This window comes from Macrobrachium nipponense, chromosome 16, assembly GCF_015104395.2.
Source record: "Macrobrachium nipponense isolate FS-2020 chromosome 16, ASM1510439v2, whole genome shotgun sequence".
Classification (NCBI taxonomy): domain Eukaryota; kingdom Metazoa; phylum Arthropoda; class Malacostraca; order Decapoda; family Palaemonidae; genus Macrobrachium; species Macrobrachium nipponense.
In genome coordinates, this window is record NC_087209.1 from 9252371 (window position 1) to 9268866 (window position 16496).

Genomic DNA, 16496 nt, shown 5'->3' on the forward strand with positions numbered 1-16496 from the left:
ACACATCTCTCTCGGAGCTATAGAAGTGGCTGAACAGAGTAGCCGGAAAGAAGAGAAGCACCCGTAGCAACTCACCCTCACCCACTAGAAGAAGCGGAAAGACTGGGCAACATCCTTCGCCAATAGGACTAGCTCAGGTAACCTCTCCCAGAAACAAGAAGAATTCAGGATCAACTAGCACCGATTCGATGGGAGGAGATCGATGCGGCCTGCCACAGACCAGACGATACTGACATCCCTTACACAGTAGAGGAACTGAAAGCAGTTTTTAAAGTTGGCAGAGACACAGCACCAGGAGCAGACAGGATAACATACACCATGATCAGCAAAATGGGTCCTGCAGGAGAAACAGCCTTTCTGAGAATCCTGAACAAAACACACATCGAGCACACAAGACCACAAACCTGGCGGCAGCAAGACACGCAGCCAATCCCCAAACCTAAAGATCCAGAGAACCCAAGACCAATCGCATTGGTGTCATGCATTGAGAAAACTGGAGAAAAAATGGTACTAAATAGAATGAAGTACAAGATTGGTCCACTGCACAAGCAGTTATATGCATATCAGGAAGGAGTCGGAACTACAGAGTGCATAACAGATGTTCTCAGCTATATAAATCAGAAGAAGGCCACAGTAGTCTTCATAGATTTTAAAAAGGCTTTTGAACTAGCCAGTCCAGCAGCAATACTACAATCAGTAGTAAGGAAGGGAGTCCAAGGACACTTACTAGCCTGGACAAAAAACTACGTGCTGAGAAGGCAGGCCAGAGTAAAATTCCAAGGAGTGATGTCTACATTCCACGACTTGGAAAATGGCACCCCTCAGGGAGGAATTCTGAGTCCATTTTTATTCAATATACTAATGGAGAATATAGCCTCCCTGCAGCTTCCAGAAGGCGTAGAAATCTTCATCTATGCCGATGATGTGTGTGTAGTAGCAAGAGGAGCTGTTAGAGTACCCAGAATGCAAAGGGCACTCAATGACATCAACAATAAATCAAATGAGCTAGGCCTAAAAATAAACATAAATAAAATAAAACAAAAGGCCATTGACAATAAAAGCCCACAGACCGCTGCAACCACTAACAATAGGAGCTGAGCCCATAGAATGGGTAGACAGCTACATGTACCTAGGAGTTGTCATAGATCAGCAGCTAACTTTCAAGGAAGAAATCAAGTACTTGAGAGAAAGAGCAAATGCAAGACTTGCTGCCATGAGATACATGTCATCCCTGAAGGAAGGAGAAAATGAACACATACAAAGGAAGTACTACCTAGCCTGCACCAGAACATTGGTGGACTATGCTGCCCCCACTCTGATAAGGCTGACAGAGGCTCAGAAGAATCACTGGAGGTCATTCAAAACAATGCAATGAGACTCATGCTAGGAGCACCTACATGGACAAGACTGTGCAACCTCAGGCTTGAAACTAACCTGCCAAAGCTAGAGGATAGGATTGCACAGCGAAATGTAAGCACAATGGCCAAGATGTTCCTCTCAGAAAGAGACTCCATCTCTAAGAAAAGAGCAAGAGAGAAACTTGCCAAACACACAGATTCAAACTTCGAGTTCCTATGGTAAGGACCAAAGTGACAACATCAAAGTCTAGGCATGGCAGAAACACTGCTGCAACTAGGTCCAGACACAACACAGGGCACACAACAACTACCACCCTGGAAGAAGGACACTACAATATACAAATACACAAGCCTGCCAAGAGCAAAAGAGGACTGCACAGGGGAAGAGCTAAGAGCGGCAGCCTATGAAGCAATCAGAAACACTGAGACCATAGGGGCACAAACATACTACACTGATGGCACTGTAGATCCTGAGAATCAAACTACGGGAGCTGCAGTATATTCAAGAAACTTCACAGCCTGCTGGAGGACCTCCAATCACGCCTCTACTATGCAGACAGAGTTAACAGCAATAAGACAGGCACTGCTGTACTCACTGGAGAATGAAGTAGGGCCTGTAATCATCCACACAGACTCAAAGTCCTCAATGCAAGCCCTGCAACAACAGAAAATTAAAGAAAATAAGGCACTGCTGGCTGGAATTAAAACACTGCTACACCAGCACAGCGAAAGAGGAAGACCTGTCACCTTAAACTGGATACCCAGTCACATAGGAATTCCAGGCAATGAGAGGGCTGATGAGCTAGCCAAAGTACAAAACACATTGACAGAGTGCAAGTACATATACAACCTGCACTGCAACAAGTCAAAAATGCAATGAAACCACTCTGCAAAGAAAAATTGATAAATGACCATCGTGAGGGGGTAGAAAAGAACTCACCGTCTGCCAGATGGTATAAGAAATCGACTGGTCTAGTGCCTCCTCCCATAGACAGGCACACACCAAGAAAACTTGCTGTGATCATCCACAGACTCAGGCTAGGATATAAAGCCTGCTGGGAAATTGTGGAAACAGTGTCAGACCATGTGAACACTGTCAAGAAGAAACACAGCAACCACTCCATTCACTACCTGCTGGAATGCAGAGAAACAGCACAGCTAAGAGGTGCAGCACAAAATGCAATACCTGCACAAGATGCTGAGCATGCAGCTGCCACAGTCACAAAGACAATCATTGAAAACTTAGAAGAGCATGCCCAGGTGCTCTACAACCTACCTCCACCAAGGTAATCAAACTAATAAAATCAATCACCCTCATCACATCCCCTCACTGTAAGGCTCTATCCACATCATCCACTATCATTCTTTTAAAAAACTTTACCTACAACTAAAATCCTCCCGCAGGGACCCAAGGGAGTAAAGGGTTGGACAACCCCACCTGCACCGCTTCTCTGATTTTCGAAAGCCTTACACTCATTCAAACTTCTTCTATAATATGACATGATGGCCCTCTCTTACTAACACCATCATCCTTCCCCTGTCCACTCCTATCTCTACAACTAAAGATATTTCCAATTTCAAAAAACTAACCATGTACCTAAAGAATCTTTTCAGATCACCTACGGGCCAAACAAGGGAAAGGCCCGTGCCAACAAGAAGTGTTAGCTTAATACAACAACAACAACAACAACCTTCTCACTTCAGTCCTTCACACACCTCCGCCCAAGAGGATGTCTGAGGTTTATTCAGACGAATCGTCCGGAAAGGAATAGAAAGAATAGAAAAGAAATAGAATTTAACATCAATTCTATCTGTAATAAACTCTACGGGATATACCCGAAAATTTGACTACCCCGACTGAAATTTTTACCAATAAAATCCAATCGTTCTACCTAATTGAGATATGTCAACCTTCGGTGCGTTGCTCACCAGTTTAAGCAGCAATGAGAAAGCAATAATTAGAAAAATAGAGAAGAACCTGTATAAAATTAATGCAGCTGAGGCAGCAATTACTTTTAATAAAACATGTTTAAAAGAGGGTTTACTTCCAGCATATTATTATTATTATTATTATTATTAATATTCAGAAGATGATCCCTGTTCATTGGGAACAAGCCTGGGTCATATTTTGTTATCATTCAGTAAGAAACCAATTGATTTAATCTGATGTAAAGTAAAATCATAAAAAAACATTTTTATCATTCAGTGATAGTAAATTTATTTAGTGTAATATAAAGAAAAATCGTAAAAAAGATAATTTTATCAAGTGATTTAATCTGATATGAAGTAAAATTATTTTTAAAAACTATTTTTATCATTCAGTGATAGTAAATTTATTTAGCATTAATATAAATAAAAATAGTAAAAAAGACAATATCATCAAATGATTTAATCTGGTGTAAAGGAAAATAATAAAAAACACTTTTTGTCATTCAGTGATAGTAAATTTATTTAGTGTTAATATAAATAAAAATAGTAAAAAATTACAATTTTATCATTGACTGATATAATCACAGCTCAAGACGGGACCCATCTTTGGATAAAACCCGCGATGGCCATCAACGAGTTAGACAGAAGCCACGTCGAATGGACGTGTGAGTGACAGCCCCACATTTTTATTTCCCAGGGTTCTCTGTCTCTCTGTCTCTGTCTCTCCCCTTTATGACAGATCTGATATCCTTCCCCACCACCCCCTCCCCCCACGGGAGTTCAAGTGAACTTGTCAAGTCTGTTTTGGGTGAGAAGTCATGTTGTCAAGAGTTATGTTTTTGTGTCCTAGAGTGAGGTGATAAGGTGATGTTTTATTTGTTATTTTTTCAACCTGAATGACGTCGAAGTAATTGGAATGGAATGGGAATATGGAATTAAGGCCAGATTCCAAGGGCTGTGGTGATCTTTGACGCCAGTCAGCGCTGAAATTGAGAGCAAAGGGTTTGAAAGGTGTAACAGTAGGGAAACCTCAAAGAAGTTGCACTATAAACAATTGATAGGAGTTGGTGGATAGCAAGAGGGAAGAAATGGAATATGAGTGGAGGTACAGTAAAAATGAACGCAAGAGGTTGCAGCTAGGGGCCGAAGGGACGCTGCAAAGAACCTTAAGTAATGCCTAAATTGCACTGCGGGAGGTGCTCTGAAGGTAATACCTCCCTACTGAGGTCGAATTGGTTATTGTCAAATTTATTTTTACAATGGTGCTGCTATTATACCTTCTGTCCTAATATTTTCAAGTTTTAGAGGCAATATGCGTGTAATTATTTACGAAAGAATTAGGAATCACTAGAGGTAATAAGATAACATTAGTAAAGACTGGAATTTATATTTTTAATTTGAATGTTTACGAAATAATTGGAAGTTGTCAAAGGTCTCATACAAAAATCATGACTACATTGTGTCCTATAGTAGATTCACATCAACCTTGTATCTGATGTCTAGGCCAGTCCCTTATGACGCTCCTGATTGGCTGTTGATAAGCCAATCACAGTGCTGGAAACTCTGTCTCTCTCGAGAGTTCACATAGGCAGGATGTATGTTCCACCTCTCTTTAGAGGTACTCTTTCAAAAGTATCCCTGAGGGGAGGTGGAACATACATCCTACCTATGCGAACTCTCTCGAGAGACTGGGAGCTTCCAGTCCCGTGATTGGCTTATCAACAGTCAATCAGGAGCGGCGGAAGGGACTGGCCTAGACATTACATGATTTGAATATACTATAGTCTCTTCGTGTTTGATAGGCAATACGTCTTATAATTTACAGAAGAGCTAAGGAACTACTGGGAAGGCTTTTGTTCAAATATTTCCTCGAAATTGAACCCCTTCCCCCGTAACATTATAACCGCGGAAGAAAGTCCCTCTTCCAAGAATTATTTTTCATTCATTATCGAAAACTCTAACCAAATTAAAGCCTGTATTATAACGTATTTCCCTTATTTATGTTCCAGCAGTTATGTTATCAATGCCATGTAATTCAAGTAAGGATCTCACATCGCATAGTAGTAATTCTGGTGTGGATTTTGCAAAAATGAAAACATGACTTTATAACCTACAATTCTTTCAATTGTTTGGAAAAAATATGCATTACCTGACAATCGCTATGAAATGCCAATATATTCCCTGACAATTTTTCAGTTTTTTTGAAAAAAATATATGAATTAACTGACAATCGCTACGAAATGCCAATATATTCACTGACGATTTTTTCAATTATTTGAAAAAAAATATGCATTACATGATAATCACTATGCAATGCTAATATATTCACTGCCATTTGCACGCAACAATGACTACTATTTTAGTTCATTGTTATTGATGTATTAATTATTTCGCCACGCTTAGGGCAAGATATTAATTAGTTTAGATACAGTGCCATTCCCATCTCATCAGTGGGTAAAGTACTTAGTGAAACACAGAGATTCAACTGACAATATCTTTATGGAAAATACAGGTACACTTAGGGCAAGATATTGATTAGATTAGATTAGATACGGTGCCATTTCCATCCCATGAGTGGGTAAAGTACTTAGTAAAATACAGAGATTCTACTGACAATATCTATATGAAAAAAAAGGTAGTTACAGCTATCATCACTTTGCAACAATGGCTACAGGCACACTGATGGCCTACCTAAATACGCTGGGAAATGCGTGAAATAACATAGAGATTCGACAAACAATCTCTGTATGGAAAATGCAGTTAGTTACGGTTTTTAATCACTGCCCAACAAAAGCTACACATGCATTGATGGCATATACCTGAATGCAGTGGATATCCGTAAATTCAGGCAATGAAAATAATTGCTGCGTATCTATAAATTTCCGAGTAATAACGGGTAAATTGACGTCCCTGTTGAAAAATATTGGAGAGAGAGAGAGTTTCCATTTTGTGTGTTAACTCATTTTAGGGAAAATAGACACGATTATTGCAGAGATTTGTGTCAATTCCCAACAATGCGCTGGAAAAAAAATAAGTGAAATTCTGGCATCAGAATTGCTGTAAAATATATTATTTATTTATTTTATTTTGTTTTTTTGCTCTATCACAGTCCTCCAATTCGACTGGGTGGTATTTATAGTGTGGGGTTCCGGGTTGCACCCTGCCTCCTTAGGAATCCATCAGTTTTCGTACTATGTGCGCCGTTTCTAGGATCACACTCTTCTGCATGAGTCCTGGAGCTACTTCAGCCTCTAGGTTTTCTAGATTCCTTTTCAGGGATCTTGGGATCGTGCCTAGTGCTCCTATGATTATGGGTACGATTTCCACTGGCATATCCCATATCCTTCTTATTTCTATTTTCAGATCTTGATACTTATCCATTTTATCCCTCTCTATATTATTATTATTATTATTATTATTATTATTATTATTATTATTATTATTATTATTAGAAGACGACCCCTATTCATATAGAACAAGAACATATATAGGGGTCACTGACTTGAAATTCAATCTTCCTAAGAATATTATTATTATTATTATTATAATTATTATTATTATTATTATTATTATTATTATTATTATTATTATTATTATTATTATTATTATTATTATTATTATTATTATTATTATTATTGGAGAAGCAAATCCACAATTATGTAAACCGAACAGATTCCCGAAAGCTATCCTTGCTGTTTTTAAATTTAAATATATGTACATTTACATAACTGTGGATTTGCTTCTCCATTTGAAGTCTCGTGCTACTATGAAGATTTTTTAATTATTATTATTATTATTTTTTTTGTTTTTTTTGTTGGCTCTATCACAGTCCTCCAATTCGACTGGGTGGTATTTATAGTGTGGCGCCGTGGAGGAGTGGGTTAAGTCGTCAATGGACTTAAGTCAAGTTAAGCAACATTGGGGCTGGTCAGTCGTTAGATGGGTGACCGCTCTCCTCGGCGTTGATTCCTTGGGAAAGGATCTTTTCCATAATTTCCTAAGTCTACTCAGCTGTAAATGAGTACCTATCCCTGATGGGGTAGGGTCCAGCTATGGGTTAATTAGCAAAGCTCAGCAATGATGGAAAGAAATGAAGGAATAAACGACAACGACGTAAATGGAACCTCTGGCAACAGAGGAGCTTCGTCCGGCAACCAGGTATTCAACCCAATTGAAGGGGAAGACGGTCAGGTACTTGGAGGTCGTCATCCAGCAACTGATCACCACAACGACAGTAATTATTATTATTATTATTATTATTATTATTATTATTATTATTATTATTATTATTATTATTATTATTATTATTATTATTATTATTAGAAGAAGAAGAAGAAGAAGAAGACGACCCCTATTCGTATAGAACAAGCACATATACAGGGGGCCACTGGCTTGGCATTCAAACTTCCCAAGATTATTATTATTATTATTATTATTATTACATCTACGGGAACGTCAAGACTCATAAGCAAGGGAACCCCCTTCGCCCAATTATTAGCCAGATCCCTGCCCCAACGTATCTGTTGGCCAAGAGGCTTTACACCAATACCCCGTACGTCCCGGATGCCTACAGCTTGAAGCCGTCGGCCGAGTTCCTGGAAGCCCTACGAGTAACGCCCGCCGGAGGATATATCGCTTCGATGGAAGTGGAGTCGTTATTTACCAACGTCCCCGTCGATGAGACCATTCAAATGATCTTGGACAAGGTATACAGGGACCCCGATACACCACCCTTAAACATCCCTGAACATGCCCTTCGTGCACTGCTGGAAATCTGCACTAAGAAGGCCCCCTTTTCCGACCACCGCGGCCGCATGTACACCCAGATCGACGGGGTGGCGATGGGTTCTCCCCTTGGAGTCCTCTTCGCCAATTTTTACATGGGCACCGTCGAAGAGAGGGTCTTCCAGAATTCCAGCAAACCAAGGATGTATGTGCGCTACATCGATGACACCTTCGTCAGCGCCGACTCCCAGGAAGAGATAGAGCGGCTGCGACGTGGATTTCATGATCACAGCTGCTTTTCCTTTACCATAGAACACTGCCAAGACCGCCGCCTTCCCTTCCTCGACGTCCTTGTCGAGCAGCAAGTCACCCGATTCCGCACGAACGTGTACACGAAGCCGACGAACCTGGGTATGTGTATGAACGGAAAGAGTGAGTGCCCTGAGAGGTATAAGCACTCCACCATCAGCGCCTTCGTCAGGAGGGCCCTCTCGCACTGCTCTCCCTGGAGAGACACACATAGCGAACTGGAACGAACGGCCCAGGTCCTCGTCGACAACGGACACTAATCGCGCCGTCGATGCTGTTATAGCAAAGAAATTTGAAGATTGGTACCTCCAGGATCCCCGCCCCGACATCCCAGAGCCCATCAAGCTTTTTTACAAAGGGAACTTTCACCGAAGGTATAAGGAGGACGAGCAAGCCCTCAAGACCATCATAGAGAGAAACGTCACCCCCACCAATCAGGACAAGACCGTCAATTTAATAATATGTTATAAAACGAAGAAGACAAGCAGCATGGTGATGAGGAACAACCCAGCGGCCCCCTGCAGGATCCCTTGAAGAAGACGAGCTTGGTCTACCGATACACGTGCCCCGTCCTAGGATGCCTCGGCAAATACATCGGCATGACCACCATGCGATTCTCCAAGAGAATCTCCTGCAACGCCCAAGAAGGAGCCATTTATAATGACGTCAGGACTGCCCATAACGTAAGAATAAAAAGGAGCGATATTACACCTAATATCGAAATAATTGACCAAACCACTGATCCCCGACGTTTACGAATCCTGGAAGCCCTCCATATAGGAAAGGAGAAACCTAACTTGAACATTACCCAAGAAACGTTTCTCCTCCCTACCGCCGCCCGAAGACCAGCAGCGAACGACCACCCAAATATCCAGGAGCCCCAGCGGGATGATAGGATTCCTGCCGCAGGTAGGACTCCTGTCATTCATTCCCCGATGCATTACTCGAGCGCTCGCACGACTGCATCTCTGCATCCATCGACGAGAGATCCCAGACTTCGCCCCAGACCGGCTCGACCAATGAGAACGCAGCTCTAGGATTCGAGCCGCTATAAATATCAGCTTGCAGACACCATCTCTTCACTTCTACTGCTAACCAGCCAAGAAGGTTGAAACGTCGCGATATGCCAGAGCTATATCAGCAGTTATACCAGATGAATACCAGAGACGACCCCGGGCTGACATTGACCCCTTTTATAGAATGATACCAACACCGACGACGACCCCTGCTTGATCTAAACCAGGGAACGCCTTCCCATATACCAGTATTCTGATAATACCAGTCTTTGATTAATAAAGCCTGTTCTGAATAAAAATACCACTTTCAGCATTATCGCCAATATAAATATTGGACAATTATTGCGAAGTATCGCTGAGCCAGAAAAGCGAGTAATAAGAAAAATAGAAAAGCTAATATATAAGATTAATTCGCTGATTTCTGCCATTTTATTCAACAGAATTTGTTTAAAAGCGGCTCTTTTTCCGAAATATTATTATTATTATTATTATTATTATTATTATTATTATTATTATTATTATTATTATTATTATTATATTATTATTATTATTATTATTATTATTATTGTTGTTGTTGTTGTTGTTGTTGTTGTTGTTGTTGTTGTTACTCAGAAGATGAACTCTATTCATATAGGGGCCACTGACTTGAAATTCAGTCTTCCAAAGATTATTTATGATGTTCATTTGAAAAAGAGTAACAGAAGATAATGGGAAATACAGAGAGAGAGAAGACCAGTTATTAAAAGAAAAGCAGAAAAATTAACAAACTGATAAACATAATGATTTAAGCAAAATATTAAAATGCTAGTTGAATTGTATTAGGGTCAGTTTACTTGCTACAAATGGCGCAGAATTTAATCCTTGACGTGGAGGTAAATTGGAATAATAATTATATCATTTCCGTGAACGGGTGTCTTGGGTAAGGGGGAGGAGGAGGGGTGTTAAATCATACCAGGTAATAATCTCGTTGATTGTTCGGGGAACGAATTATGGCGTCAGCCTCTGTAAATAACCGTTGAAATAAATATGATAACAGGTTATTTTTTCAGTGTCATTAACCCGAGGTATTCCATCGCGTCGAATGTCATTTTCCCCAAAAATAATTAAAATAATTATAGATTATTCGTCTCATCTGTTTTGTTAATTATCATTCGCCGATACTGATCGTAATTACAAGGTCCCCGCCAGCCGCCTTTTCCTCAATGAGATGACGTCACACGTCACGTGATCAGGTCCCGACACTTAATGGTGATAATAATTACCTGATGATAATTTGATAACTACTTAATGATAATGATAATTTGACTCAAAGCAAATAAATGGAATTGTTCCCTTAATGACTTTGGCTTCATCGACGGGAAGCCACCCCTTCCCCTGCCCATTTTAGGACATGGCTTCTCCCTCTCCTGCCCATTTTAGGACATGTTTCCCCCTACCTCTATCCATTTTAGGACATGGCTTCCCCCCCTACCCTACCCATTTTAGGACATGGTTTCCCCCTTCCCTACCCACTGTATGACTTTGCTTCCTCCTCCCCTATCCATTCTAGGACATGGCTTCCACTTCTACCCATTTTATGACATTGCTTCTCCCCTCCCATACCCATTTTAGGACATGGCTCTCCCCTACTTAATTTAGGGCATGGTTCCCCTCCCCTACCCATTTAAGAACATGGCCTTCCTTTCCCCTCCCCATTCCATAGTCCCTCCCCCTACCTATTCTAGGACATGGTCTCCCCTCCCTTACCCAGTCTAGGACATGGCTTCCCCCTTTCCCATCCCCATGCCATAGTCCCTCCCCCTACCCATTCTAGGACATGGCATGCCTTCCCCCTCCAGATGCCATACTCCCTCCCCCTACCCTTTCTAGGACATGGCTTTCATTCCCCCTCCAGATGCCATATTCCCTCCCCCTACCCTTTCTGGGACATGTCTCCTCTCCCCTACCCATTCTAGGAAATGGGGGGCTTCCCCCTACCCAATCCATTGCTGCTGATATGCACCCGATTTGAATAAATTACCAGAGGGCCGCTGTGTACAGATCATTTAAGCTAATCAAGGGATCAAGTTAATCACGATGTTGTTTGACTTGACGTTCGTGTTATCAGTACAGATACGATCAACTAAATTCATGTGCTCAGTGCAGATGTGATCAACAGGAGATTAGTGTGTAGGGAGAATAGTTATTAGGATATTTATTGTCATGAAAATTAGCTTCTGTTTAAAAGCCTGGACGTTTTTATAGATTTCGCGTTGCTTTTGAAATGAACGTCTATGCAAACGTTTATACAAGGGAATTATTGTTGCATAACCTGAAGTATAAACGTTTGAAATAAATGTTGTTGATACAAACGTTTATATAAGGTGATTTATGGTGCAAAATCTGATGTATATACGGTTGAAACAAATGTTGTTGATACAAAATTGTATACAAGGGAATTTTTGTTGCAAAATCTGAAGTATAAAGGTTTGAAATAAATGTTGTTGATAAAAACGTTTATACAAGGGGATTTATGGTGCAAAACCTGAAGTATAAACGTTTGAAATAAATGTTTATACAAACGTTTATATAAGGGGATTATAATTAGAACATCTGAAGTATAAACGTTTGAAATAAATGTTGTTGATACAAACGTTTATACAAGGGGAGTTTTGGTAGAAAATCTGAAGTATAAATGTTTGAAGTAAACCTATATGCAAGGTGATTTTTGTTGCAAAATCTGAAGTTTAAACGTTTGAAATAAATGTTGTTGATACAAACGTTTATATAATGGATTTATGGTGCAAAATCTGAAGTATAAACGTTTGAAATAAGTGCTGTTCATACAAACGTTTATATAAGGGGGTTTATGGTGCAAAATCTGAAGCATAAACGTTTGAAATAAATGTTGTTGATACAAAATTTTATACAGGGGGATTTTTGTTGCAAAATCTGAAGTTATATACGTTTAAAATAAATGTTTATACAAACGTTTATACAAGGGGTTGTTAGAAAATTGAAGTATAAAACTTTGAAGTAAACGTTTATACAATATGTATGATGCAAAGTCTGATGTATAAACGTTTGAAGTAAATGTTCAGACAAACTTTTATACAAGGGGATTTACGGTACAAAATCTAAAAGTGAAAATGTGTTAAATAAACGTTAATACAAACGTTTATACAAGGGGATTTATAGTACAAAATCTGAAGTTATATACGTTTAAAATGAACGTTTATACAAACGTTTATATAAGGAGATTATTGTTAGAAAATCTGAAGTATAAGCGTTTGAAATATACCATGCAAGGGTATGTTTCACATGTCTTTAGTAACCGTGCTTTGCAGAGATGAAAAAAGTATACAGTATATCCACTCTGCGTATATATCTAAAATTCCCCAAAGCAAAATAAAAAATGCTCGACTTTTATATTCGACTCCCAGGAATTTTTTTTTTTTTATTCTTCTTCTTGTTTAGATAATACGCCAGTTCATCGCAGCCTCCTCGGCGCCTCTGTTTACAGAAGATCCCACCAATCTTAAAAAAAAAAAAAAAAAAAAAACAACGTTAGCTGGAGACCAGAAAATTCAAGGTTTTTTTTTTTTTTTATGTATGTCTCCCCAACTTGAATATACTCCCGTTGGCGCCATTTCTTTGGCGAAGTTCCCCCAAAATTCCAGAGGTCCTTTATCCCCTACCCACCGTTGGGCTATGGAACAGCCTTCCCCCAGGGGATGTCGTGCAATTTGAACCTTAAAAAAGTTCAAGGGAAGATGTAACACATTAGTGCTCTAAAGCAATTCTCCTTGTGTTTTAATAATTTACTGACATTTTTATGTATATTTATTTATTTATTTATTTATTTATTTATTTGTTAGTTAATTTTTTACTCATAACTCATTCTTTTTTTCTGTTGTTCCATATGAATAGGGTGCATCTTCTGAATAATAATAATAATAATAGTACTACAGGTTTTATTGAAAATAATGGCTATTTCAGCCGCGTTTATTTTCTATAGAAGTTTCGCTATTCTTCTTATTACTGACTTTTCTTCTGTGCTCAAGTTGGTCTTCTTCCAGCAAAAAATACTAATAATAATTTCTTTCAAATGAGTACCGTATTTATTGAAAGCTTGAATGCCAAGTCAACGGCCCTATGTGGTGGTCTTGTTCCATATGAATAGGGTGAACAGGGCTTATATTCTCAATAATAATAATAATAATAATAATTAAATAATAATAATAATAATAATAATAATAATAATAATAAAATAATAATAAGAATGTCTTTGGTTTTTCCATAGAACAGGGCTCATCTTCTGAATAATAATAATAAAATATAGGGAAAAAACTCTCTATCACGATAAAAGAGTATATATTAATGTTCTAAAGGGTCCACAATAATACAAAGTGTAAAATGTCCGTGTATAATTTTGAAGACTTTACAGAAAGCTTTCGAACTCTTCCCTGGGTTCATCTTCAGTCCAAATGAACAATAAGTTACGACAAGTACAGAGGTAAATTTAAAAAACAAGAGTCATTGAAGATCGTTAACAACGGTCGTTAGCTCGTTAATGGGCCAGGTGATGAGGAAAGAGGGTAGTTAACAACAACTAGGTGATACCTTCTCCCCTATCAATCCTTCTGGCTGCAATTCTATTGGATCTTCGTACAGGTTGTTGCAACATTACATGAAGTCCTTCATCCAAGGCGTAGATTGGGCACCGTTATCAGACTCCCCCGGCAGCGGTTACCTTGACTGGAAGAGGCAAGGCAGAGCAGCATCAGGAGAGGGAAAACAGAGCCTGTCCTACAGTTTAAAATCTTTTAAAAACATACTAGTAATATAAAAATTAACAAATGGGTTCTTCGTTTGACAAAGACTTGTTTCCTTTGAACGATTCTCCTAAACTTATAGCAGCTCCCTTGACTAGTCGTCTGACATTTACATTGTTACTTTTAAAGATAATTTTAGCCTCGTTCCAGTTGGGTCTATGATCATTCCTGAAAGCATGTGCTACTATTGCGCTGTTTTGTGATTGTAGTTCATAAGCTCGCTTATGTTCGCCCAAACGTATATCTAGTCCCCGTCCACTTCCACCAAAATATTTACTATTACAATCCATACACGGTAGTTCGTAAACTCCTGGGACTATGGGATTTTTAACATTGTTATTGTTTATTACGAGTGAACGTCTTATTGTATTTTCATATTTGAACACAATTTTAGTTTCCTTCTGAATTTTGTTCATATGTCCACTTAGATTCTTTACTTCTGGATTAAATGGAATCAACCATCTGATGTTCATGGACGACATCAAGCTGTATGGTAAGAGCATCAAGGAAATAGATACCCTAATCCAGACTGTAAGGATTGTATCTGGGGACATCAGGATGGAGTTTGGAATAGAAAAATGCGCCTTAGTCAACATACAAAAAGGCAAAGTAACGAGAACTGAAGGGATAAAAGCTACCAGATGGGAGGCAACATCAAACACATAGATGAGACAGGATACAAGTACCTGGAATAATGGAAGGAGGAGATATAAAACACCAAGAGATGAAGGACACAATCAGGAAAGAATATAAGCAGAGACTCAAGGCGATACTCAAATCAAAAATCAACGCCGGAAATATGATAAAAGCCATAAACACATGGGCAGTGCCAGTAATCAGATACAGCGCAGGAATAGTGGAATGGACGAAGGCAGAACTCCGCAGCATAGATCTGAAAACCAGGAAACATATGACAATACACAAAGCACTACACCCAAGAGCAAATACGGACAGAATATACATAACACGAAAGGAAGGAGGGAGAGGACTACTAAGTATAGAGGACTGCGTCAACATCGAAAACAGAGCACTGGGGCAATATCTGAAAACCAGTGAAGATGAGTGGCTCAAGAGTGCATGGGAAGAAGGACTAATAAAAGCAGACGAAGACCCAGAAATATACAGACAGGAGAATGACAGACAGAACAGAGGACTGGCACAACAAACCAATGCACAGACAATACATGAGACACACTAAAGAACTAGCCAGCGATGACGCTGGGCAATGGCTACAGAGGGGAGAGCTAAAGAAGGAAACTAAAGGAATGATAACAGCGGCACAAGACCAAGCCCTTAGAACCAGATATATTCAAAGAACGATAGACGGAAATAACATCTCTCCCATATGCAGGAAGTGCAATACGAAAAATGAAACCATAAACCACATAGCAAGCGAATGCCCGGCACTTTCACAGAACCAGTACAAAAAGAGGCACGATTCAGTAGCAAAAGCCCTCCACTGGAGCCTGTGCAAGAAACATCAGCTACCTTGCAGTAATAATTGGTACGAGCACCAACCAGTTGGAGTGATAGAAAACGATCAGGCAAAGATACTCTGGGACTATGGTATCAGAACGGATAGGGTGATACGTGCAAATAGACCAGACGTGACGTTGATTGACAAAGTCAAGAAGACAGTATCACTCATTGATGTCGCAATACCATGGGACACCAGAGTTGAAGAGAAAGAGAGGGAAAAAATGGATAAGTATCAAGATCTGAAAATAAAAATTAGAAGAATATGGGATATGCCAGTGGAAATCGTACCCATAATCATAGGAGCACTAGGCAGGATCCCAAGATCCCTGAAAAGGAATCTAGAAAAACTAGAGGCTGAAGTAGCTCCAGGCCTCATGCAGAAGAGTGTGATCCTAGAAACAGCGCACATAGTAAGAAAAGTGATGGACTCCTAAGGAGGAAGGATGCAACCCGGAACCCGACACTATAAATACCACCCAGTCGAATTGGAGAACTGTGATAGAGCAAAAAAAAAATAATAATAAAATAATAATAATAATAATAATAATAATAATAATAATATCTTTTTTCAAGTGAACAGGGCTTATCTTCTGAATAATAATAATAATAGAAGACGTTGTTTTGTAAACTCGCTTTCGAAAACGAGAAAAAGGGCGAAACTGGGCTTATATATTTTGTTCCAGGATCTAACTAACTGCGGGTGCTTCCTCTGCAAACTTTATCAAATCCGGAAACGTTGAACACGGACGGTTTATATGACCCGGAAGTCCCTTGAATACATAACAGGTAGATAAGAGAGAGATAATAAAGAGTCGAATACTGGTTTTGGTTTGGGATTAGTCTGTGTTTTCCTTGCGAATATTATG

General features: G+C 39.4%; 2 protein-coding genes across 2 annotated transcripts in view; one reads left to right on the plus strand and one right to left on the minus strand.

The window, feature by feature from the left end:
* The window catches only part of LOC135195573 (dipeptidase 1-like), a 388301-nt gene that overhangs the window by 356279 nt on the left and 15526 nt on the right, over nt 1-16496 (minus strand). The gene's annotated exons all lie outside the window — the stretch shown is intronic.
* LOC135195264 (uncharacterized) lies at nt 1480-8581 on the plus strand. Its single transcript, XM_064221524.1, has 2 exons — nt 1480-1577; nt 7786-8581. Exons 1-2 carry the CDS (start codon nt 1480-1482, stop codon nt 8579-8581), a joined length of 894 nt encoding a protein of 297 aa, XP_064077594.1.